Source organism: Nipponia nippon, unplaced genomic scaffold (assembly GCF_047370975.1).
Source record: "Nipponia nippon isolate SJK-2023a ecotype South Korea unplaced genomic scaffold, ASM4737097v1 scaffold_15, whole genome shotgun sequence".
Classification (NCBI taxonomy): domain Eukaryota; kingdom Metazoa; phylum Chordata; class Aves; order Pelecaniformes; family Threskiornithidae; genus Nipponia; species Nipponia nippon.
Window position 1 is genome coordinate 7535775 of NW_028262331.1, and position 24097 is coordinate 7559871.

Here is a 24097-nt window from a genome sequence, read left to right on the forward strand (position 1 = left end):
GCCCATGTCCAGCTGGGTTTATTCTTTATTTGGCATTTGTCACAAAGCAGCAGTGTGAGCCAGGCTGTGCTCGGCTCCAGTCGGCGGGTGATAGCCGGCAGCGCGGGCTGGAGGGGGTTACCCGCACGCTTGGTGCGTGTAGGGCAGCCCAGAGCAGCATTTTGGGTGTTGGAGGAGGCGCCGGGCCCATTCCCAAGCGATGTCTGAGCAGATGCTGCCAAATGCTGACGGGGGGCCCTTTGGCTCCCATGGGACAGGCATGTGCTGGATTCTCTCACTGGCCGGTCTGTCCATCAGGAGGGGTTTCCACCCCCAAAGCAAAGTCCCCCGAGTCCCTGGTGCGAGTCAGTGTTTGCTGGTCATCAGCTTTATGACAATGCCGAGCGCAAGTACTGCAATGGCTGCGGCCACCGCCAGCCCGCGCCGGATGATCAGCTCCTTGGTGGCCATGGCGGTGGCTGGAGGGGACGTGGCAGGCATGGCTTCCTGGGGCTCCAGCTGATACGTCGGTCCCTCCATCCTGGTGATGCCCGTGAGCACGATGCAGTTCTGCACATCCACCCCCGCTGCAAGGAGAACAGGGCAGCGTCGCTGAGAGCTTTTTGAGGGGATTGAGGGGTTTCTTGAGAGGGTTTTGTCTGAGGTCTGAAAGCACATTATGAGCAGCCCAGAGCGTGGAGATCTCCAGCCCTCGACAGAGCTTCAGTGGGACCTGGTGTCTGCAAGGTGAGAACTGCCCAGGGTGCCCCATCCCTCCAGGTCCTCCCCCACCAGCCTCCATCACCCTCCCAAGCCTACCCTTGTACTTACTGTTTTCCCAGTAACTGAGGGCATCACCAGCGCTACGCTGCAGCCCCATTTCGTGGGCTTGTTCCTGGCTTATGTGAATCCTTGGGTACCCTTCCTGGACCCAAACCCACTGCTGCATGCAGTGCCCAGCTCCCCCATCCACCGTGCCCAGCCCCTGGCCATACCTACGCACCCCTGTACTGCCATGGCAGGGGGGTAACGGTGGGGTGCTGGGGCTGGCCCCACACTAGAGGGAAGCGCCTTGCAGGAGGGTTCGGGGCCCCGGTTTGGCTCCTCTGGCAGTGGCTGGGTCACTCCTGCACGGCGCTGAGCCTGGGGGAGGGAATGCGCTGGGTTTAGCCAGCAGTGAACGGTGCGGGAAATCCCCACCAAGCAAAGCCAACACATGGCCTCTTGCAGGGTTTGTCTGGCTGGAAATGGCACTGTGTAGCTGAAAGATGCCCGAAATGAGAGATGGTGGCTGGTGGAAACCCCGGAGCTGTTGGGGCACAAGGTGATGCTCAGGGCTGCAGGGTTGAGGTAGCCTCAGTCACCCCATCTGCTTTGTCCCCAACCAAGGGTGGCACAAGGTGCAGAGGGGCACCTGGAGGCCGTTGAGTGCACATGTGGGAGGGAGCTGAATACAAGGACGTGGCCATGGTCACAGGAGCACTGGGTTTTGCTGGGGACACTGGAGGACAGCACTGGGCAGTGCTGGCCCGTGGGATGAAGCCCGTGGTGCTGTCTCATCCCGCTGCGATCCCAGGGAAGGCACTGAGGATCCTCCTGCTGGCAGGGCGCGATGCTGTGAGCGTGTGGGTTACCTCCTCGGCCGCCTTCCTCCAGTCCGTGCGGGAGATGTAGGCAATGAAGCAGGTGCAGAGGATGGAGACGCAGACAAGCATGCTGAGCCACAGGCCTGCAGAGGGCATGCCGGCGTCAGCTGGGTGCCGTGGATGGAGCAAACCCGACCAAGACGGCAGCGAGTCAAGAAAGGGGATGTTACCGAGGTCAGCAGGGACATGGGGATGGGGTGACCTTGGGCACCTGCTGCAGCAGTTGCTTTTTCCCAATACAATTAAAAGCTCTCAGAAGTTGTAGGGGCCATCCCAGTCCATCCTAGTGTGCCCAGTCCCCAGCCAGGTAGGAGGGCAGAGCCAGGTGGGAGGGTCATGGTGAGCCATCAGTGGAGCTGGGGGGAGGCGCAGCTACCCACGGGGGATTTGGGGGCACACAGAACTGTATGCCCGGGGGTCGGTACCTATGACGCCAATCCTGGCCACGAAGAGCAGCACGGCTGCCAGGGGCAGGCCCACACCATAGTAGCTCACGGCGTTGAGGATGGCACCGAATTTCTGCTTGCCTATGCCTCTGAGCACCCCGCTGCAAGCACCCTGCCGGGGAGAGGGAGAGGGGCTGGGGCCAGGGCCGGCAGCGCCGCCTTGGCAAATATGGGGCTCTGCTGCTGCCTGGGGGCTGGTGAACCAGCCTGGCGATGAAACAGCTCCGTGCCTCCGCCCAGTTATTTCTGCGTCCCTGCTCAGTCCTGTGGGTCGGCATCTCTTTGTGCACTTGGTGTTTTCTAAGGGGTGACCCCAGGAGCTCTGCAGGGTGCCATGCATGTGCCGGTGCCCACTTGCAGCCTGAGGAACCCCCGACCAACCGACCTGCGATGCTGCTGCTCAGCACCAAGGTCCCCTACCAACAGTAGCAGCATCCCCAGAGACTTACACACATGGCTTCAAACAAGTGGAAGACAACGTAGACAGGCATGACCCAGGCCACCAAGTCAACGATCTCCCTGGGGACAGAGAAGAGCCAACAATCACTTTTGGGAATGAAACTCTGCACACTGGGGCCAGGAGCTGGGGGCACTCACTTGTCACGGGTGAAGACGTATCCCAGTATGTCCTTCGTGGCAGCTAAAATGGCCCCCACGGCTACGCAAAATCCACCTGAATAACAGAGCAAAGGGCTGAGCCTGGCCTGGCTGTGACGGGGAGCTTGGGAGCCGCCGAAGGGAGAGAGCAGGGGACACTGGTGTGCACCACGGGCAGAGAACTGCAAACGTTCCCTGCTCCTGCTGTGCCTGAAGGAGCCCCGACAAAGGCTTCTCGGCACACAGGCGGCCTGACCTGTGCAGAGCAGGCTGGTGGAGGAGGATCTCTTGGCTGTCTCGACGTCGCCGGCGCCCAGCGCGTTCCCCACCTGCACGCTGGCAGCCGTGCCGAGCCCCAGGGGGATCTGTAACCACAGGGCTGAGGCTCGTATGTGCATCCAGGTAACGGGGCCATCGCAGCGACAGTGGAATAACCACCCGCCAGAGAGGGAGATGGAGTTCAGGATTTAATTTAAAACACCTCCGTAGGAGGGATAGGCAGGAGGAGGGAGAGGCTTAAGTGCAGAGGAGGAAGACAGAGATCTGCTGGAGCTGATTTTTGCTGTGTGTCTGTACTGGACTGTCCCTAGGGAGCCCTGGTTGGAAATAATGACCCCCAGCCCTTACCATGAAAGCGACAACGGACACCTCGTAGATGATGGACTGGGCGGAGAGCTCTATGACGCTCAGCAGGCCTGGGCGAGAGGAGAGGGTCAGCGCTGCGTTCAGGTGCCCGGTGGAGAGCCACTTTTGAGCCCCCATGACTGCCATGGACACCGCTCTGGGTCACAAGTGCCCCTCTCCACTGACCTATCAAGAAGCTCCCAATTTCGTAGGTCCACCACTCGATGCACATCATGAGCATGCTGGGGACAGCCAAGGAGATGAAGCTGTCCCACTCCTGCAGGCACTCGCTGGACCAGCCTGCAGAGAGGAGAAACCTCACCTGATGGATGACCAGACTGGCCATGTGTTACATCCTCGAGAGCACCTGAGGCAGCTGGAGGTGCCATTCCTGTTTGCAGAGCTACCAGGGCAATGCTCCTCAGCTCCTTAGACCTCCAGCAGCAGAGCGTGCATGTACAAGCTCTGCTGATGCCATCCTGTGGGCCGCAGAGCAGTACAACGCTCAGCTCATCCCTCCCAGAGCAGAGCGTCTAAGGACAACTTCGTACCTACGTCTGTGCTCACCTGGCTTCGGGCCTGAACCCTACAAAGCCTCAGCAGAAAGTTTCATTTCTCCAGAATTAATGTTTACTGCCCATTGCAGTGCTCTGCCAATGCTCGCGCATGACGTGCTGCCACCGAAGCAGCACCGCGTTGCCGGGGCATACTGGGCTGAGGTTAATATTTCACCGTCAGGACTAACAGAATTTACTTGATAGAAGGGGTGGAAGATTCATGAACACTCATGTAAAGCGGGACCTGGAGGGAGCTGGGGAGATGCCCTTACCTCCCCAGGTCTTTACGTGGAGTTTCTTGCCTATAATATACAGGAACAAGAAAATGGCTTGTGAATACTGAGCAACGGTGTTGGCCCAGGCAGAGCCCCTGCAAAGGAAATGAGAAAGGTCGTCAGCATCCTGCTCTGGCTCAGGGTGCCAGAGCGTAACATCCTGCCATGCCCCCACGAGTGCCAGATGCTCGTCTGCACTTGGTGGTGCCAACGTCCTGGAAAAGTCCCTTGCCATTGCCAGGTGTTGTGTTTTTCCCTCCATGGGACACGGGCGCTACTCACACAATGCCCAAGTGGAGCACGTAGAGGAAGATGTAGTTTACGATCACGTTGACGACGTTGCCAACAATCCCGCTCAGCACCAGCGGCCACATGATCATCTGCAAAGAGGAGGAGATGAGGGCTATGGCACCTTCACAAAAGCTTTGGAAGAGAAGTGTGAAGGTCCCCAACCAGCCCATGCTCAACAGCTTTCTCAGCCAAAAAATAAACTTCTGATGATGTTGCTTGCTTGGAAAATGAATGCGTTGGAGGTAAATCCCTGACATGGGGAAGCATGAAGGGAGGTCCATCAGGCAGATGGATACAGCTGGCTGTAGGATGAGGTGATCTCCAGGGTCAGAGCTGCTCCAGGGCACACAGGCAACGGCGGGGATAAACGCTGCATTGCCACTGGGAACAGTGAGCACAAAAACCCTGTGTGCGTGGTCGAGGGGAGCCCTGAGCCGGGGCTGACCCTCCGTGGGTGCGAGGGCTGCAGGACCCACCTGGTTCTGCAGGTATCTTGTCTCCAGGTTATACAGAAAAACCGCCTGAAAAGGAAATTGGTGGATGAGATGAGGCCAGCGCTGAGCAGGGGTTGTGCTGCTGCAGTGGGAAATAGGAGCAGGATGGCCGGTCCCCATGCATGGGCCAGCATCCAAGGTGCTCACAGGGACTCACTGGAAGAGCAGGGACAAACGCCATCACGTAGCGCTGAGTTAACCTGGGGGACGCAAGAGGTACGGTCAGCGAGGAGCCGTGGCCACTGTCCCCACACCGTCCGTCCGTCCCCCCTGCCATGCCAGGGAGGGAGGAGGCAGTGGTGTCTGGGCCACAGGACCACCTGACCTGGAGACCTCGGGGTCCTGGTGGATGAGGAGCAGGAGCTGCTCAATGTTGATGAGGATGGCACAGCAGGGGAAGCAGCAGAGCAGGAGGATGAGGGTGGCACGCTGCAGGATTACCCCCACGCGCAGCAGGTTCTTGCTGCCATAGGTCTACAAGGCGAGAGGAGCGTGAGCTCAGCTGCACTGGCAGTGCACTGGTCCTGGGAGGACAGGGACCCCACAGAGCATGGAGCAGCCCTGACCACCCCACAGACCACTGGAGAAGGATTTGGTATTTTAAGGGGAGCACGGAGCTCCCCGTTATGGGGGACAAGCTTCCAGGTTGCAGGTGCAGCTGGGGTGCAATGCAGTGCCTGGGCAGCATCAGCTGATGTCGGAAACCCCCGCATCTCCAGGACAAGCACCAGCATCTCTTACCCACCTGTGATATCAAGGTGTCACACGCCGAAGACAAACCATAACCTACAGAGATGGCAGTAACATTTATAACCTGGAAACAGGAGATTGGAGGGGAAAAAAAAAAAAAAAAGCATATGAGCATTTAAGACTTCTAGGTAGGGAGAGGGTCTAAAAGGAAAAATGGGAGTCTGAAATCTCCTCTGTCCTTGTCCGCCTCCATTCCCGTATCCCGTCCCAGCGTCAGCGGGTGGGAGCTGGTGCTGGGGCAGCCCCCGGGAATGCTTACAGCAATGGCCAGTGTGACGGAGGCCAGCTCAACCTTGCCCAGATGGCCGCAGAATATGGAGCTGACGAGGTGTATCAGGAAGATCAGCAGCTGGATCAGGATCTAAATGTGGGGAAGAGGAGAGGCGAAGGTCAGAGACGGAGGTGAGCAGAGGCATCCGTGCTGGGGGGAGACCTCCAGGCCAGAGCACAGGATGGGAGGGGAAGCTGTACGCGTCCAGCTGAGTGCATATAACCAGTCAAGAAACCCCATCCCCCCGACACATCAGGTGAAGCTGATCCGAGGTTTTGAGCCCTTTGCCAGGTGTTTAGCAGCACTCCGAGTCCGTCTTCTCTGGGAGCTGTTGGAGGTCTCATGTCTCATCCACCCACTCCCCAGGGTGCCCACAGTTGCAGCCGCCCCAACATCCCAGCACTCTCCTCCCGGGTCCTTACCAGTGGCCCTGCCAGCACCAGCAGCTTCTTTGCATCCTCCCAGAAGTTGTCCGGGACAAGGCGCTGAAGCCAGCGGCGTTTCTTCCCGCAGCTGCCGGGTGTGCGAGTGTGCTGACCAGCGGCCATTGCCTCATTGAAGCCATTCTCCTCGGGGAGGTTTGCCTGCTTCATGCTGCTGCTCTGCCAGGGGAGTGAAACAACCCTCTTCCTCTGCACTCTGTTAAAACCACCCTGCCAGGGTGAGCAATGTGTAACCACAGTGGGGTGAACTTCAGCCGGGGCCAGGCGAGCTGACCGCATGCTCCCTGCTGCCGGCAGCGGGGTTGGCAATGGGAAGTGCGGGCAATGGGTCAGGGCAGGGCACAGAGCTGGGTCCTGTGCACCGCTGCGGGCAGCGCTGATGAGCCCGGACGTGCGGCGCAAGGTGCTTGCTGCCTGCCCCGAGCCAGCGTAGGGACTGAGTCTTCCCAAATCGCTCCTGTGAGCCCTCCTACCTCTCTCCTGCTTTGCCGCAGCTCTGTCAGCTGGTGGGCTGGAGGGTCGTCCTCCTCTTCTAGCAGCGATGGAGGATTCATGGGTCTGTGTGCAGTCTCCCGTGAGCTGCTGCCGGCAGTGGCGGGGCCACTGCCCATCTCGGCCCCTCTCATCACAGCACGGCGGTGGCCAAGACAAGCCAGCCCCATTGGCTCCAGCTGTCAGCCTTGCACAGCGCGGCAGCGTCAGGTTTCACCGGCACCACTCCGCCAGGCCAAATATAGCATCCTGCCTTGGCCCACCACAGGGCAGGGGAGGCGGAGGGGAGCTGCTACTGCCATGCAGACCCTTTCCTGCACAGAGCGGGCGGTGAGCTCCGGTGGGATGGGGTAGCCCGCAGGGCAGAGCAAGGCAGGCTTCCTCCTCTCTCCAGCCTCCCATCCCAAAACTACCTGGACTCTGAGCAGGGCAGAGTCTGCCACATCCTCCCCACATCTGGGCAGAGGCTGCTGAGGTCAGGGCTGATGGCTGTTTCAAGCTCCTTTATGTCACATCTTTTCATTCCCAACCCACAGGCAACCAGCGCCAGGTGTCAGAAGAGTTGTGGGGTGGCAAAGAGGTGCTGTGCACCGGCTGTATGTGGCGTTCACCTCCAATGGCTGAGCATATGCCATCCCACAGAGGCAGTGGCTTCGCTGCTGTCACACAGCTGCAGGTAAGAGCCTGGGACAGGTCCTGAGGGCTGGGGCGGGCAGGCAGTGCTGGGGCATTTGCATTAAGACATATAGCAGTTCCTTGACGGCTCTGTAGGGTTGTGCACCATACCACACTCTCCCATGCGGCTCAGCAACGGTGTGAGAGCAATTAAGGTGCACAAACCCTGCTTGTACCTGTGGGAGCGGTGTGCTCTGTAAGCCCAGCTAAAACAAGCCCCTGGCTACCGCTGCACCCACTGCGAGCCCCATCTGCAGGGCCAGGAGGCTGAGGCTATGCCCTGTGCAAGCCCACCACACTGCACAAACCAGGCACATGTCCCCCCTCTAACAGCTTAATCATGCCAATGACCGGGGTCACGCTCACACCACACTAACAGCCCAACATTTACACAGAAAACTTTATTGTATCAAAAATCCCACCTTACAAAAGTGCAAAGAAGAGTTGCTTTAGGCCCTGTACCTGCCACGCAGCAGGGAGAGCAGGACCAGCAGCCAACACCCAATGCCCTGGCAGCAGTTAGAGGAGTCAGCCATCTTCCAACAAAGTCAGCCTTGCTCTGCGCTGCCGCAGCGGTAGCGAGTGGGCTCTGCCATGCCAGCACACAGACTGGTGTGCAAGGATACACGCTGTGGGCAGCAAGAGCCTCTGCAAACGACGTGGAGAAATGCCCCCGGGGAGTAGGAAGCAGGGCAGCAGCACAAAGTCCCTGTCTCCTTCCTGGTGAGCCCCAGGATACAATCCCGCCTGCCATGAGTGACATCCCGGTGCAGTGCAGGAGAGGGACCAGCTCTCAAGCACTTTCTTTCCAGGTGCCATATCCTCACCCTCTTTAAGAACTCTGTGTGTGGGATAAAACATTGTGAGCTAACTGGAAACTGAGCAAAGTGACTCTTTACAAGGAACTGAGAGGGAATTCCTTCCCCTGCACCATTCTCCTGGGACACTACGTGCCCTCCTGCTCTGTGCACAGCTCCCTAGTGCCACTGGTTTTAGCCATTGCCGGTCAGGAGCCGGACCAGTATGCCCACCAGCAGGACAGCGATGGCAGCAGCAGCAGCCAGCACACGGCGGATGATCAGGGCCCTCCATACCACAGTGGGAGGAGCAGGGACGACAGCAGGCTCCTCCTGTGTGATGAGCTGGTGGTCAGGTTGCCTCTCACCTCCCACGATGCTCTCAGGCAGGACTACAGTGTCCACGGTGTCCGTGTCAACGGAGATGTAATCTGCGTAACAGAAATGTGAGTGCTGCAGGGGAGCTGAGCTGCAAAGTCAGGGGATCCCAATCTGATGCTGCACAAGTGCTGGTGACAGTCCTGAGGGTCCTTTCCCAAGGCTCAGGGACACGGGGACATGCTGCAGCAAAGTGGCAGGTGTTCCCAGGTAAGGCAGATGCTGGCTGGCAGCGCAGGCTCTTCCCTGGAGCAGCCAGGGTGGTGACAGGGGTAACAGAGTTTCTTGTACCCCATTACTAACTACAAGAGAAGTGGCACTGTCCTGGGACCAGCAGCAGACACTGTGCTCTTTCCAGCCATCAGGGCCTGCAGGACAGACACGGCTGCCATGACTGTGAAGGAAAGGAAGGGTTGGGTGGAGAATTTGGGCTCCCTCCCTGTTGTCAGGCCCGGTTACGTACCCACAGCAGATGTTTTGTTAGCAGCTGTGCCATTGGAGTTCACATCTTCCAGTTGTTTTTTCAGTCCAGCTCGGACTTGAGCCTAAAAACACACGGAAGAGTTGCTCTTCTCAGAGCAAGGATGTCCTGCCCAACCAAGCAAACCTGAGCCTCCTCCCTCCACTCTCCCAAAGCAAGCATGCTCAGCACCAAATTGCTCCTTCGCTACAGCAGAGGGACAGATCCCATTTCACTTTTGCCTCCTCCCAGAGGGCTGTGGCATTGTACAGGAACTCACCTAACACCTTTTAAGAGTTACTAGAGAGAAACACAAGTCTCACCTCTTCTGCAGCTTTCTTCCAATCCATGCGCATGACAAAAGCCAAGAAGGAAAGGGCTTGCAAAGAGATGCAAATGATCATCCCCACCCACAGACCTGCAGCAATGGAAAAGTTACTTCAGGGAGGGCCTGAGGAAAGCCTGCTTTTGCCAGCCACTGCCAAAATGCCCGAGGACTTTAGTGGGGTCAGATTATTGCCCTGGAGAGCTGCCCTGAGGGGCAGTGAGAGGAAATGGCTCCTGGGGAGGTCCTACACTGGGAGCAAGCCTGGATTTACTGGGACATCTCAGCCCCCATTTGATGGAGGCTACTCAGAGCCTGCCTCAGATAAACACTTCAGTGCACAATCCAGCCCTGCCAAGGTGAAGGAGGATCTGAGCACCAGTGCCAGGGCTGAACCTTTGCTCAAGCACAGGGTTTGGCCCAGCAGAAAAGCAGGGCTGGCAGCTCGTACGTAGCCAGACTCCCAATGCCAAATGGAGGACACACATACCTAACACCCCCATCTTAGCCGCAAACATCAGTGAGATGCCAACGGGCAGGCCGATGGCATAATAGCCGATGGCGTTGGCGATAGCACCCATCTTCTGCTTCCCTGTGCCCCGCAGCACGCCGCCACAGGTCGCCTAAGGAAAGCAGGCAGAGGGATCAATACATGGGACAGTGCGTGCTATGGAAGGTACCACCACAGGAGCTCTGGGGTACGGCACGGCCCTGTGAACAGGGGAACCCACAGCACTGTCCCGCAGAGCCAAGAGGGACCAAAGCCACATCACAGAGCGCACGGTGCGGGGCTCCTCTTGTTCCAGCTGCCAACCCTGGCGCAGAATGTGGAGCTGTCTGCGGACACCGAGAGGTGTGCCAGCGGACCGCATAGTGCTTTCCACACTGCCTGGGTCCCTCTCCCAGGGACATGACAGGAGGAAACAGGCTGCAATCACTATCTAACAAATGGTATGATGAACACTGCTGCTATGCTGTGAGTAGCTGATGTCTCTGAAGGTCCAGCTGCTAACTTTTGCTGCTCTGACAAGCTAGTAAAAAGCTGAAGCCTTGCCAGGGGGAAGAAGGAGAAAGAACTGGGTTGTTCTGCAGCAACACCAATGGGCAACTACAAGTGCAGGGGACGCTGAGGTGCTATAGGTAATGCAGCAGCTGCTTTGACAGTTTATCAGTTTGCTTCTCTGTATCATTTTAACAGATCAAGAGTTAGAGGCAGCTTTGCACTCTCCATCGCACCCCAACCTGCAGAAAGGAATCGCTCCACATACTGGAATACTCACTGCTGCTGCATCAAGCAAGTGGAACGGAGCAAAGATGATCATCACTTTGGACACCAAGGTAACGATCTCCCTGTTGGGAAGACGTATGTACTGGTCAGGGAAAGCACGGCCTGCTCCCAAGGGACTCTGGTTCTGACATATCTCCCTTGGCCAGCTGCAAAGCCTGATCCCAGCCCATGAGACTTGAGGGGATGCTTGGGTACCACCATGGTAGTGTCCCAGTGTCAGCAGCACCCGTGCTGCCCAGTGACACCGGGCAGCGGGGAGGAACCTTTGGGGAACATGTTTGCCAGATGGAGGTTTATGAACTCTATCTGTCAGCAGCTTCTGAGCAGCTCCTGGGATATAAATCACACCCTCCAAGAAGGTAATAATGCTCAAAAGCAAGCTGTTAACCCACTTGTCATTGGTGAAGATGTATCCCACCACGTCCTTTAGGGTTCCCAGTAACGTTGCAACCACCACAGCAAAAACTCCTGAAAGAAAAAGAAATAGTGAAATTGCTTGCCTCAAGGGCAGCAAGTCCTGCTCCTTTATTCCCCTGTACAGGACCTGGGCTGACCTGTGCACAGCAGGGCAGTAATACAGGAGGTCTTGGCTTGCATCACATCCCCCGATCCCAAGGCATTGCCCACTCTGACACTTGCAGCCACGCTGAAGCCCAGAGGCACCTGAGTAGCAGGAGACAAGGAGGAGGTGAGTGGTAATAGAGCATGCAGCAATTTTCTTCTTCCCCACCAGGGAATTTGGGGCAAACTAGCATTGCTGTAGTAAAGGGTTTTTTCCATCTGCAGCCCACCCCTGGGTGTGCAGCTGCACAGCAGGCCTGAGATTCATCACCTGCCTGGTAGCAACTCCTGCTTCCCTCCCCAGCCTTGATCTGCAGGGCCATTGTTTGGGGGCTCCTCCCAGGCTGATTTAATACACCCAGCCCTTACCATGTATGCCGCAGAGGAGAGCTCATAGATGACAGACTGTGCACCCAGCTCCACCACACTGAGCAGCCCTGGAAAAGATTCATCACTTCCTTCATTAGGTCAGAATTAAACTGCTCCTTTGCTGACAAGGAGACAGTGACTACAGGGTTCCCATCTAACAGACGCAGCATCCTGCAGAACCAACCCTGCAGGCGAGGAGGCTGCTGGCAGGAGGTGCTCTAGGGACACACTCAAGAGGCAGCCACCAGAGCAGGTGCGGCTGGAAGATGACCTGTTGAACCAGAGGAAAAAGAGGATTTGGACTCGCCTGCCAAGAAGCTCCCGATCTCAAAGGTCCACCATTCAATACACATCATGAGCATGCCGGGCACCGCCAGCCTGATGAAGGAGCCCCAGTCCAGGAGGCAGTCCCTGGTCCAACCTGCGATGAGGAAGTGAAGCAAAATGAATGCATGTTCTCCCTCTCCTCCCCCAAAAGGGAGCCATATGCTTTTCTGGACACTTGCTGAGGACAATCACCATTGCAGCTCACAGGACATCAGCCTAGTCTTGCTGCTGTACCATGCTGCATTCCTGAGACAGGATGATCAACAAGAATGTGCTTGGAGCTACAGTAAAGGCCTTGAGAACATGGCTACAGTATCTTCCTGCTGTGAGGGGATGGTAATCCCTTTCTCAGGTGCTGGTGACAGTGCCAAATCCCCAGGGCCAGACACTGGTATTTTGGAGAATTAAGCTATGAACAGTACCTCCCCAGGTCTCCACATGGATCTTCTTCCACCACACGTAAAGGAAGAGGAGAATGGCCTGGGTGTACTGAGAAACAGTGTTAGCCCAGGCAGAGCCCCTGGGGAGAGAGACAGGCAGATTAGAAGTTACATCCTCCCCAACCTCCTCAGCTACAGCACCCATGGTGGCACCCATACAAGCCTTGCTGCAGATATGAGGCAGATCCCTCCAGCCCTATCTTGCAGGCCAGTTGGCTGGGGGCAGAGGGTGGCAGAACTGGGCACCGAGGACACACCCCACAGCCCTGAGCAAACCCCTGCACCCAGAGAGAGGCTGCCACACCTCTGCTCACACTTACACCATGCCCAGCTTCAGCGCGTATAGGAAGAAGGCGTTCATGGCCACATTGAGGATGTTGGCTGCAATCCCCGTCAACACCTGAGGCAAAATGATCGCCTGGAAGCCAAGGAGAGACTTTGGAGTTTGCTTCCCCAGCACTGCCCAAGCCCCATCCAGCAAACACAGGGGAGACCTTCAGCAACACCCAAGGCGAAAGCCAAGAAGGCAGCTCCTGTTTCAGGTAAAGCTGGATCGTGTTAGGCATGCAGAAGGTAGCATGAGGGGCTCAAGAGCTGGTGCAATCAATAAAATGCAGAGTTGAGAGGAAGCAATGGGGAAACGGAGCAAACTAAGTGTGATTCCCATGAGCTCTCCCTGCTCTGCAGGGCCAGCTGGGGGGCTGTGCATCACACATTCCTCAGCCCAGCTCTCCCCAGAACAGGATGAACTTAGCTCCCCAAGTTTATACATGTTCCTAGGAATACCTTTAATCTATGGCCCAGAACCTGGCTAGTTATACAATACCTGACTCAGTAAATATCTTGTCTGCAGCTGGTACAGAAACGCCGCCTGCAAAAGTCAGGATTCATTTCATCAGCACTGCCGCACTATGGTTCAACAGCCAGCTACCATTCAACGCTCACAGGTAGGTCCTTCCCTCAGGTCCCCGCACCGCCTTCTCAGGGTGCCCCAGCCAGGCACGCTGCCCAACACCCTGCTCCTGTGGTCTGGTTGAAGCGTGGCATCTGCCAGCACTGGCTGCACCCAAAGCCAAGAGCAACAAAAGGCAACTCCCATTCCCACTGGGAAGAGAGATCAGTCTCCAAATGGCAAATCTCCTATGTTTCCTCATCAGCATGAGAGAGCCTGGAAACCCTGGAAGAAAGGACTAACCTACAGACCCTTATTCCCCAGGGGTACTGCTCCCTGTCTTAGAGGAGTCAGAGTAACTGGCCAAGAGCCCAGCAGCTACGAGTGTGTGCAAACAGCAAGCTGCAGCCTTTATCTCAGAGCTAAGAGTGAGCCCCAGAGCCCCTGATTCCAATGTCCATTGCCAGTTATGCGTTGTGCAGAGACATGGCCTGCAGTAAAAGCCTTTGCACAGTAAGGTGAAAGAGTGCATGTTTGCTGGTCCAGCAGCTGCTGGCCAATGCACATGTTAAGGCCCAAGACCAAGGGGCATGTTGCAAAACCCTAAACCATGCTGCGCTGTGATGGACACAGCGAAGACCTGCCCTCCTTTCCCCTAATGTTACTGAGGGATACAGAGCTTCTAACAGCTTTAGCAGCAACTTACAGGAAGTGCTGGAATAAAGATCATCACGTAGACCTGAGTTAACCTGGAAAGAGAATTGTTTCCCCAGTTAGTGATACAGTGAAGCAAGAGCCAAGCCAAGCAGTGTTGCACTCAAGGTCCACAGAGCCTTGATTTCAACACTACATGGCAAGCTACCCACAGCCAAATGCCTGATCCAGAAGGGCTTGATCTCACCACCGACCTGGAGACCTCAGGGTCCTGTCGGATGAGCAGGAGGATCCGCTCGGTGTTGATGAAGAGCGCCCAGCAAGGGAAGCAGCACAGCAGCAGGATGAGGATCCCCCGCTGCAGGATGGTGCCCACCTGCTTCAGGTTCTTGCTGCCATACGTCTGAGTCAGGAGAGAGGACCAAGGTGAGCGTTACAGGGAACCAAAGGGTCTGGGCAAATGCTCAGGACTCAGGGCAGCAACAGGCTGATTAAATGCATTTCCCACACCCTGCAGTGGCTAGTGCCAGGCTGGTTAGGTTTAACTGGCTCTCAGGTGGATTGCACATCCCTTTGCTGCCCAGGCACGACCCAGGGCTCCTTGGGGGAGCTGCAGGGAGGGAGCAAGCTCCAGTCAGTGCATCTGTAGCCCCAGGCTGGCTGGAAGGTGCCACCTCCCACCCTTTGTGCCCAGATCACACTGCACAGGAGGCAAGACGCTACCAATCAAACGCTGTCAGGCACAAGAAAGGGGGAGCTGCTACTGACCTGGGACATCAGTGTGTCGCATGCTGAGGCTAAACCAGAACCTATGGAGATGCCCGTCACGTTGATAACCTGGAGGAGAGACAAGGGACTTGGGTTGCAAGGGAGGGTGACAGGGGACCTGGCCCAAAGCACTGTGTCCCTCCCACCTGGGTGGGGAGACAGTTCTGCTACGAGTTTTTGGGAAGTTTCCAGCCCTTCTCTATTTCTCAGAATAACATATTCTTGTTACCCAAATAGCCTCTTCTCCCCTCTCGTGTGGAAAAGGATCCTCTAGCAAGGGGTGAATATCTAAAGGACCACAAATAGTGCTGTCCCTAGCCACACACACACGCCTAGGCCTGGCAGTCCAGAAAGCTGGTCACAGGCTCCAGCTCCCTGCCCAGGTGCTGGCCTTGCACTGGCACAGTCACTGACTGCTCGGTTCCCATCTCCTGCCTTTGCTCAGGGCAAAAGAAAGAACAGTTTGGTGGATGCGATGTCTGCATTGCATCAGGCTGTGCTTACACAGAGGGTCCTCACATATACATTCCTACAGGTTTGGTTTTGTTTTGTTTGTTTGTTTTTTCTTCTTTTTTTGGTGACACATAATTTGTATGTTTTAAAATAGAGCAGAATCAGAGTAATACATACAGAGACGGCCAGCGTCACAGCATCCAGCTCCGCTTTCCCCAGGTGACCACAGAAGATGGAGCTGACCACGCTGATCAGGAACCCCAGCAGCTGGGCGACAAACTAGGACGGGAGGAGGAGATGGTGAGATGAGGACTGATTAGGACTTGAGGAATACCAGCCCTCCCCCCGGCATCAGACGATGAACAGTCGGGTTTGCTGGTCTCACCGCAGCACCTGGCCTCAAGGCCAGGGCTCTGCTGTCCTGGGAACCCGTCCCAGGAACTCTAGGGCTGGGGCAGGCTCTCGCTGGCTTTGTCTTTCAAAGCAGGCCTCTACCTGCCCTGTGGTATTTTGGTGTTATACAGCCAATCTGGCAGACAACCTTGTTTACATGGGGCTTAATGGCTTCACTAGAAATCCTCTTTTCCAGGACAGAGAGGGAAAAATCAAAAATCCCAATGCTTTTCCACACCTCTGCGCATTTAGGGAAAACTCTCCTCCCAAACCACACTGTCCTTGCCTCTTGGAAAGACACCAAGTCCAGCCTGCTTGTTCCTTGCCAGGGGCTACAGCAAGGCTTAACGATGCTGTAGCAGAGACTGCATTCCAGACCTCATTTTCCCTTGGCATGAGGATGCCCTGTCTACAGGCCTCCGAGGCACAAAGTCATGGCACAGCTAGAACCAGATGGTAGGAGTTAAGAGACGTTTATACCCGCTGAGGGGTGGGCACAGCTGGGGACCATGCCCAGGGTCCGCTCATGCTCCTTTCCACCCAGCAGTTGGGCAAGCCGAGACCCCAGTGCGCAGCTGGAGAACCAGCTCCTGTGGGGTCAGAGGAAGAACAGAACCAAACCTTCTCCTCTCCAGACCTCCCACCACTGCCTGCAGATGCAGTCCTCCTGCCAGGCCCGGGCATGTTCGACCTGCTGTGAGTAATCCCTGCAGGAGGGGTCCGTACCTCCATGATTGTTCTAGTGCAGGGTTTGACATGAAATGAGAATTAACTAATGACAACCTCAAAACCAAACCTCCAGGTATTTGTGCATGCAGGGAAGCAGGCTGTGCCACAGGTTCAACAGCGGAGGGGACTGAGCTAGGGCTGATATATTCAGCTACAGAAACCGAAACCCATCTATACTTCCTCTGCTGCCTGATCACAGCAGGTTGGCGCTTCGATGTCAGGGAGGTCACCTCTGAGAAGTTCATCAGTTGGTACTTATTTACCGGATAGAGCAGACAAAGCTTCACGCGCCATGGATTTAGACCAGGGCTGCGGTACACGCTCCCCTTTACAGAAGCCTCTGCAAAACATGCTCAGCGCTGCGCTGTCGGTCCCTGACTACCAGAGGATGCACCTCCTTCCAGACAAACGGCAGTCCAGGAAGGATGTCAGGACAGGGAGCCATAGGCTACCTTTGCACCCAGAGTCTGCTGGAAGGGCTGGCCAAGCAGCCGGCATCAAGCGAAGCGACTTCCTTGCCGCCCAAGGGGTATGTAGCCGTGCCAGGGACTGCAGACTGGTTTCACAGAGCAATTTAACAGCTTATCCCCCCCTCCCCAAACCCACTGTGCTTTTAAAGCCGTGCTGCCAGGCCCTGCTGGAGCCGGGCACATGGATCAAGCTGGACAGCAGCAGGAATTCCTGTGGCAAAGAATAAGCACTTGGATGACAATTAAGGAATGAACGGTGGCGTTCTAATTCTAGCCGTGCCTCCAGCGGGCTAGCAGGCACGGACTGCAGGAGGGAGGGACCGGGCTGGCCCCGGTGGGGAGGGGACACCCGGCTGCCGCGCCGCGCCCGCAGGCTGAAGGGAGGCGAGGCGGCGGCACGGCGGGGCAGGGCTCAGCCCGCTCCGGGGGCGCTGGCTCTGCCGGCCGGGGCCCCAGGTCTCCTCCACAGCCCGGGGTGTGCGGGGCACGCTGCCAGGCTCCGGGCCCCGCGGCGATCCCCGGCCCGGGGCGGCGGCCCCTCACCTCAGCGCCGCGGCCGTTACCCCCCGCGCGCCCGGGCTGGCCTCGCTCCGCCGGGAGAGCGCCGGGCCCGGGCCCCGGCCCCATCCCCGGTCCCGGTCCCGGTCCCAGCCCCTGTCCCGGCTCTCACCACGGGCCCCGCCAGCCGGGCCAGCTCGCAGCTCTCCCGCCGGGTACCCGCGGGCAGGAGGCGCCGGGCACCCCGCAGGCACCGCGCTGCCGCACCGCCCGCCGCCGCCATGGGCCGCGCCGCCGCTGCTCCAGCCGCCGCCCGCACGCCTTATGGGCAAGGCCGGGGCCGGCTCCCCGCCCCCGGGGCCGCGGGGCTGCCGGCTGTGGGCGGTGCGGGCCGGCACGGCACGGCACGGCACAGCACGGGCAGGGTCCTCTCCGTGCGCCGGCTTAGGGCTGGGGACCCTCCGCCGACCAAGGAGGGGGACCCCAGCCTCCGTGCTGCGGCCGTGGGTCGGGGACCCCTCCGTGGGGAGGCAGGAGCTGGGGACGTTCCCTTCCACACACGTGTTGGCCAGGGCCAAAGCCCACCGTGGGTTTTCGGGGGGAGGGGGGGTTGGGGACACCCCCATGTGAGAGCCATGGGCTGGGGACCCCCCTAAGTGTGCTGGCGAGGGACTTGGGGCCCTGCTGTGTGGGGAGCAGAGGATCCCCCTGTTTGTTAACATCTAGAGCCCTCCTACATCTTGGCTATGGGATGGGGACCCCCTGGCGATCCCACGCACATTGACCAGGGGTTCACCAGCGGTCCAGAGCCCCCCACCCCAAGTGGTGGCTACGGACTGGGGACCTGCTTGTGGGGCGATGGCTTGGGACCCCCATGTGCTGGCTGTGGGCTGGGTCCCCCAACATAGGGGCCTGTCAAAGGCAGGGACACCTCGGCACATCCTCCAGGACCAGATGTCCCTCTGCCATCAGTGTTACGATAACAGCGAGGGCAGCTGGCTCTAGGCAGCCTCCCCCTCCCCTCCATTCACCCACTGGCACCTCGCCAACAGGGTGACCTGGGGATCGTCCTGCGAACCAGGGATTCCCACCCATGCTGCGGCGCAGCTAGCAGGGTGTGAAGCTTTAAAGGGGGTCTCCCAGACCCTACGTTTGGCTGGGGTGCCCATGGCTGTCTTTGTCCGGCACCTGGGAAGAAGAGGCCTTGGTTTGGGTGGGAGCTTGGGTTGTTATGGGAGTGAAATTCTACCTAAGTGCAGGAGTTCGTAACCAAGTAGCTGTAACCAAATCTATTTCTAATGCACGGAAAATTACAGTGGAAAGTGGGGCTTGATTTTACAGCTGTTTAAATGCTGCCTAAGTGGCTTATGGCTGTGGTATCACCACTCAGAAATGTAAAATTTTGTTAATGTTTCACTTGCCCCCTTGCTCCTTCAGGTATAACACGTCATCATGAAAAATTGTGTAGTAGCAGTGGTGAGTCATAGCCACTCTGATTTTATGTGCCGTGATGAATCAGGGTATTTCAGGACAGAAGAGTGCCTGATGCTGCTGTGATCAGGTCTTGAGTTCCTCCTGATTTTGGTTATAGTCAAGGGGGAAAGAGCAACTTGCAAAATTCACCTGAGGTTGTTTCTTCAAGAACTGCATGTTTCAGTGTAGCCGGAGGATGTTGTTTGCAGATCACCAAAACCTTTTCATAAATGGGGAGAGAACAATGTAAAGTTCAATGTAAAGTTTGGAAGCATATTTTAACTTCGGAACAGTTTCTTCTTCCTTCGGTGGTGTTCACATCACCATGACCCACCCTGGGTGGCTCGGGCCAGCCTGATAAGCTCCGCGGTGGGCACAGGCTGAGCTCAGGTAAACACTTTGCTCCTCTCCAACGGGGGAAAGGAGAGGAACAAACTGACATGCAGAATGAAAATGTCCTGGGCCAACATGTTCAGACACAGACACTTCAAGTCAGATTCTTACATTAATGTTTCAGGGACTCGAGGCCTTTCTTGCCCTGGGTGCTGAGCGCTCTCACCATCCAGTGTGCTCAGCTGCAGATAGGACTGCTCAGCACCACTGAAAAGAGGCTAAATAGAGAGTTTTATGCTGATGTTAAGAGAGCCAGCGTGCAAACCTCCGCCACACCTTCTGAGGGTGGAAAATGAACTGAAGAAATGAAAGGGAAGGTGTCACTCCAGTCTCGTGCTAGGTAAAAGGCAGCAAGTTTCGCTGGCGTTTGCTCCAAATGGCGTGGCTTTGCGCAGGGTTTGGTGAGCTGGGGCTGCTCCTTCTCTCCGTGATCCTTCCCTCCCCTGTGGCTGATAGAGCAGCAGGCGGTTGGGTGCACGTGGCGGAGCCTGTGCTGCCTGTGGGATGGCACTGCAGCAGTAGCTATGAAGAAATAGAAGTAATTAGCAGCGAACGACATGCGTCCTGGCTGGTGGTGCGACTGCTGTCGCCAGCCTGGCTGTGAGATGGCCAGAGGGTTATCTCACGTGGAGGCAGGAGGGGAAATGATAAGGCTCAGATGGTGCCATTCGTGGTCCTCAACAAGCAGCGCAAGTGTGAGTCCCTTTGAAGTTTACTTGTGACCCTGCTGAGATCAATACCCCGGGCTGGCAAAGGGGGGGGGGCAGAGAATCAGGCAGAAACCTGGGGAAAAGGACTTTGAAAAGAATAGGGGGAACTTTAAAAAGGCTTTGGGGAGAAATGTTACCTCCCAGGCCCAGGAGCCAGGTACAGGACTAGCCCCTAGAGAGCCCAACACGCATAGACAGGTTGTGATTGAAACCCTCTTCTTGTGTTTTGCTGCTGCTGTTTGAAATCAAATTTATTTGCTTTCAGAAGAGCTGTTTACTGTTTTCGTGATTGCATGTGGACCCCAATCTTGCTGGGAAGCAGAACGGGCACCCCAGGACCTGGTGTGATGAGCGGGGGTGCCCTGAGGTCTCCCCCGTTGCCAGCATGACAGACCTGGCTCTGCTTCAGCCTCCCTGCTCTCGGATTAGCCTGTGAGCTGCTGAGGGGGACGTGGGTCGGTGCAAACTTGCAGGCCGAGTCCTGCGCTGGCACTGGATGCCAGCACGTTTGCTCCTTCCCTTTCTGTGATGGGGGCAAGGACCTTGCCAGCTGCCCGGCGAGATTCGGTGGGGCTCATCTGCCGGAGCCCCCAGACAGATGGGGAGGGTCAAAGGTACCACTAGCCTTGCACCAAGCTGCCCTCAGCAATTCGGATATTAACAGTATTGCAACACCAGTTAGAAGAATTTGAAGGGTCAAATTCCTTCGGAGTGGAACATCGTTGAACTCGGTCAGTTTAGACCTCCAGTGAGTTTGGAGCAGCGTTTTGGAAGGCTGATACCTTAACGCAGACCTGTTTAAAGGAGTTAATGTGTGACCAGCTAGAAACCATCTGGGGCAGACAGATGGCCTGCCCTGTCCGAGCTGGTTTCGGCAGCTGGGACCCTGTGCAGTTCTCAGCGATGCTGATGTGAATCCAGAAGAAAGCAGCTGAGGGGAGAAGGATTGCGGTTGCTTGCATCAGCTGTAGAGCAGAATTAGGCCTTTTCCCTGCAGATTTCCAGCAGGATGACTACCCAGGGCTTTCTCTAGATGTGTGTGTCCGTATTCTGCAATGCAGCCAACATTCCGTTACTAAAATAAATCCCACAAATGTACCGTGTCTGGAACCATTGCGATTAAGAGCTACCAAATAAGAAAAATGTCAGAACACAATGGGTTTATGTCAAATGCTCAACTGTTTGAAGGGTGTCCCTTTCTTTTAAGAGATCTTGCTGCTGGCTGATGGCCAGATGCCGTGGAAAATCCAACCCTCTCCGTGCAATCTGGAGTTCAGAATACAGCTAAATTAAAAACTAAAGAGCCTTTTGCAATCACATCAGTTTTTATTTAAGCACCACACCATAAGATCAGATGATCAGAGCCGTCAGTGGATATATCACATGGATCTGGGGCTTGTCAACAGGGAGAACAAAACAGAATAGCTGTCTTCATCCTCGCGCGATAAGCTGACTGCAAAGTTACTATATTCTGGAGTAGTAAATGCATTAGCAAAACATGCTAATAATTTTAGACTATAGTGACCCTTACTGCAGGGTAGCCTCTCTACTGGGTACATAGGGATGGTTTTTCTGTTTAACCCCACGTAACTGTTCTCAGGTCCATCCTGCAGATTGACGAGGCTTCCTTGGATCCAGGAGAACTGGTGTTCCACCGCTGCCTGCGTCTCCAAGGTATAATTAATGTTCAATAATGTCAAAAACCATAATGTCTAATAATGTTTTAAATGGTGCTGGCTGGTGATGCAGCTGCTGCAGTGATGCCATTACAGGACCTGCAGTTACACAGCTGCCAGAAAGGTTGAACTCGGGAGTGAGCAGCTCTCAGCGGTCTCTAATCATCCTGGGTGTTCTCATTGCCTGTGACTGCTATTTTTTGGCATGGACAGTCACATGAACAGGGCTGTTCGCACCATTATTTGTCCCAGCTCACTAGTGCAGACATGCCTCTGTAAGAAGCGTTATAGAGAAGCTCAAACCCAATGTTTACAGTGGATGGAATTTGTCCAAAGGCGTTTGCCTGCTTAAAAAAAAAAGCAAGGAGAAATCCAGCGTCTCACTGGCCTCTGTGCCTCTGCATTGCTGTGCATCCGCCGCTGTGTGCTGCTGCTTGCCCGTGCCCTGGCAGTGCTGCGTGTGCTGGAGCTAACCTGGGGCTCCTTTTGTGTCCTGGAAAGCTGCCTTCCCAAAGACTGAGACTAACCAGACTGTTTCTCTCTGCTGTTGGTAAATAGGAGTTTTCTTTGACGGCTTCTTTTACGCCATGGCTTTAGGGCGACTCAGCTACCGCTGTTTAAAAACCACCCTGAGCATACCTTTCTTTTCTTCTTCTTCTGCCACGGGTTTAATTTGCTCAGTCTGATGAGCTTACGTCCCCACAGCTTGGTATCATCGGCTTTGGGCAGAAGCCACAAAGCCTGACGAGCTTCCCCAGTTGAAACAGCAAGCATCAACTCAACTCAATTTGCCATTTCTGCTCCCAACCCGTGGGGCGAGGACTGGGGGCTCGCCCGCCGGCCCGGCTCCGAGGGCACCTGCACCCTGCTCCCTGCAGAGCCAGCGCCAGCAGAGGGGGAGGCCAGGGGTGGGAACGGGACCCCTTTTCCAGCCGTTCTTCTCTTCCCTCGGGCTCAGCACTTTCACCCCACCACATTTCGTCAATATTTGGGTTTTTTTGCCCACAAGACCCTAATAAACACTGGTTGTGGGGGAAACAAACCCAGGCAAACCCAAATATTTGGCAAATATTTGCCAAATACTTCGGCAAAATATTTGCTAAATACTTCAGTGAAAAATACAATATATACTAGTCAAAGGGGATGCAGTGTAAAAAACAGTACTTAGAAAAAATGCATAGGAGTTGGGGAAATGCAGATTGGCACTGTCTCTATACAGACAAGAAACTGCTTATTAAAAGCCCCATGATGTCGTCCTGCCTCTTTAATTCCAACGTTTCAAGTTGGTTCTCAAACGGGCATCCTGAATCCATGGTTCTGCTGCGGAGCCTGCACATGGGCAGACATCCACCCACAACCAGAGCCCTGCAAGCGTTTGCATGGTTTAACCGCAGTTTAGTCACACCTCACATTGTGAAGTTGTTTGGTAAGAACAGCTGTTTCCTCATTTTATTTTATTGTTCTTTAAGAGAGAGAAATGCTTTTTACTTGTTCTGTATTTCAGAGCATGTTTCTTCTGCTTTGTTCACTAAAAATGGGGCCAGACAAATTAACTGCAGTCATAAATATTATTTTTACAAGAGAATATTTATGTTGCTACATGGGTTGGTCGAGTTCAGGGCTGCAGACTTAAAAAACAGCTTCCCTGCCCTGAAGAGCTCAAATACTTAATTAAGGCAGATAAGACAGGACAAATAAAAACAAGACAAAACTCCTCTTGCTTTGAACCACCTCTAGGGAGCAGGTCTTGGCAAAAGAAAAGAGAGATTGTAAAGCTGTAATAATAATAATGATAATTAATTGTATTTATAAAGCATCCCCTAATGGCTCTGGATGCTATACAGCGATTTTAAATACAATTGAAAGCAGCAACAATGAGAAGCCAAATAAGGAAGTGTTGTAAACATAAAGGTGTCTTTTACAGTAGCTAGCAAGATTTAAGAGTGCTGGTGTGGGGCTCTTTCAAAAAGCAAAATGGAGAAGGTGTCCAACCCGTGCACACACTTTGCTCCCCGTGTGTTTTTCGCAGTGCCCGTGCAGCTCTGTGTCTGTAGAGAACACGTGCGGATGCTCCAAACCCAAAGCCTCACACTTCAGCCCCCCAAACCCGTCCTCTGGACTCGGCCTCCCGCACGCTTGCACGTTTATTGTGCTTTACCTCCGTGTGAGAGTGAAGGGTGCGTGTTTGCATGTGGACGTGTTTGCCGGCGAGGGCAGGCGGGTCAGGATCTGCGGCACGGACGCACGGATGTCAGTCTGAAGCGACTGAGGATCCCTGCAGCAGTGAATTCTGCGGGCTTGCAGATTACAGACTTTGATTACAAAGAGCAAATAAATTTTAAAGCCGGGTTTGCATGTCACTGTTTATGCTTTATTTCCTTTCTGTATTCCAGCCAGCCAGACGGTGTAATTCAATGCAGCCAAATTTACTTGTGTTTACACTTCTGGATTGGCTTTCAGGTTTTTCCTCCCGCCATTGATAAGGGTAAACACATATTTACAT

General features: G+C 55.5%; 2 protein-coding genes and 4 long non-coding RNA genes across 10 annotated transcripts; 4 read left to right on the top strand and 2 right to left on the bottom strand.

The window, feature by feature from the left end:
- Positions 1–7: 7 nt before the first annotated feature.
- Positions 8–7406, bottom strand: LOC104016681 (multidrug and toxin extrusion protein 1). Of its 4 annotated transcripts, XM_087752318.1 has the most exons (19): positions 7279–7406; positions 6847–7179; positions 6353–6583; positions 5919–6020; positions 5655–5723; positions 5235–5383; positions 5067–5109; positions 4892–4936; positions 4407–4504; positions 4122–4219; positions 3479–3592; positions 3296–3363; positions 2925–3033; positions 2669–2744; positions 2521–2590; positions 2051–2183; positions 1614–1708; positions 983–1122; positions 8–566 (listed from the first exon to the last, which is right to left on the bottom strand). In XM_087752318.1, exons 2-19 carry the CDS (start codon positions 7033–7035, stop codon positions 275–277), a joined length of 2121 nt encoding a protein of 706 aa, XP_087608444.1. In that variant the 5' UTR covers positions 7036–7179; positions 7279–7406; the 3' UTR covers positions 8–274. The 4 variants fall into 4 exon arrangements, with proteins under 4 accessions (XP_087608444.1, XP_087608445.1, XP_087608443.1 ...); XM_087752319.1 differs by having other exon boundaries at positions 6353–6532; positions 6847–7406; XM_087752317.1 differs by having other exon boundaries at positions 6847–7406.
- Positions 576–1708, top strand: LOC148056308 (uncharacterized). Its single transcript, XR_015703579.1, has 3 exons — positions 576–726; positions 1210–1303; positions 1586–1708. It is a non-coding gene; the product is annotated as an uncharacterized LOC148056308 (long non-coding RNA).
- LOC148056309 (uncharacterized) lies at positions 4521–6398 on the top strand. The gene is made up of 3 exons (XR_015703580.1): positions 4521–4657; positions 5871–6061; positions 6297–6398. It is a non-coding gene; the product is annotated as an uncharacterized LOC148056309 (long non-coding RNA).
- On the top strand, positions 6466–11456 carry LOC148056310 (uncharacterized). Its single transcript, XR_015703578.1, has 4 exons — positions 6466–6591; positions 7402–7541; positions 10699–10838; positions 11330–11456. It is a non-coding gene; the product is annotated as an uncharacterized LOC148056310 (long non-coding RNA).
- On the bottom strand, positions 7933–17647 carry LOC104017176 (multidrug and toxin extrusion protein 2). 2 transcript variants are annotated; one of them, XM_087752322.1, is made up of 17 exons: positions 17515–17647; positions 15430–15531; positions 14800–14868; positions 14286–14434; positions 14084–14126; positions 13312–13356; positions 12806–12903; positions 12468–12565; positions 12026–12139; positions 11719–11786; positions 11343–11451; positions 11181–11256; positions 10781–10850; positions 9991–10123; positions 9499–9593; positions 9179–9260; positions 7933–8768 (listed from the first exon to the last, which is right to left on the bottom strand). In XM_087752322.1, exons 1-17 carry the CDS (start codon positions 17623–17625, stop codon positions 8533–8535), a joined length of 1698 nt encoding a protein of 565 aa, XP_087608448.1. In that variant the 5' UTR covers positions 17626–17647; the 3' UTR covers positions 7933–8532. The 2 variants fall into 2 exon arrangements, with proteins under 2 accessions (XP_087608448.1, XP_087608447.1); XM_087752321.1 differs by having other exon boundaries at positions 10769–10850.
- Positions 12890–23942, top strand: LOC148056311 (uncharacterized). Its single transcript, XR_015703577.1, has 9 exons — positions 12890–13027; positions 13339–13432; positions 14263–14457; positions 15407–15552; positions 15842–16101; positions 16193–16341; positions 16448–16903; positions 21519–21592; positions 23624–23942. It is a non-coding gene; the product is annotated as an uncharacterized LOC148056311 (long non-coding RNA).
- Positions 23943–24097: the final 155 nt, after the last annotated feature.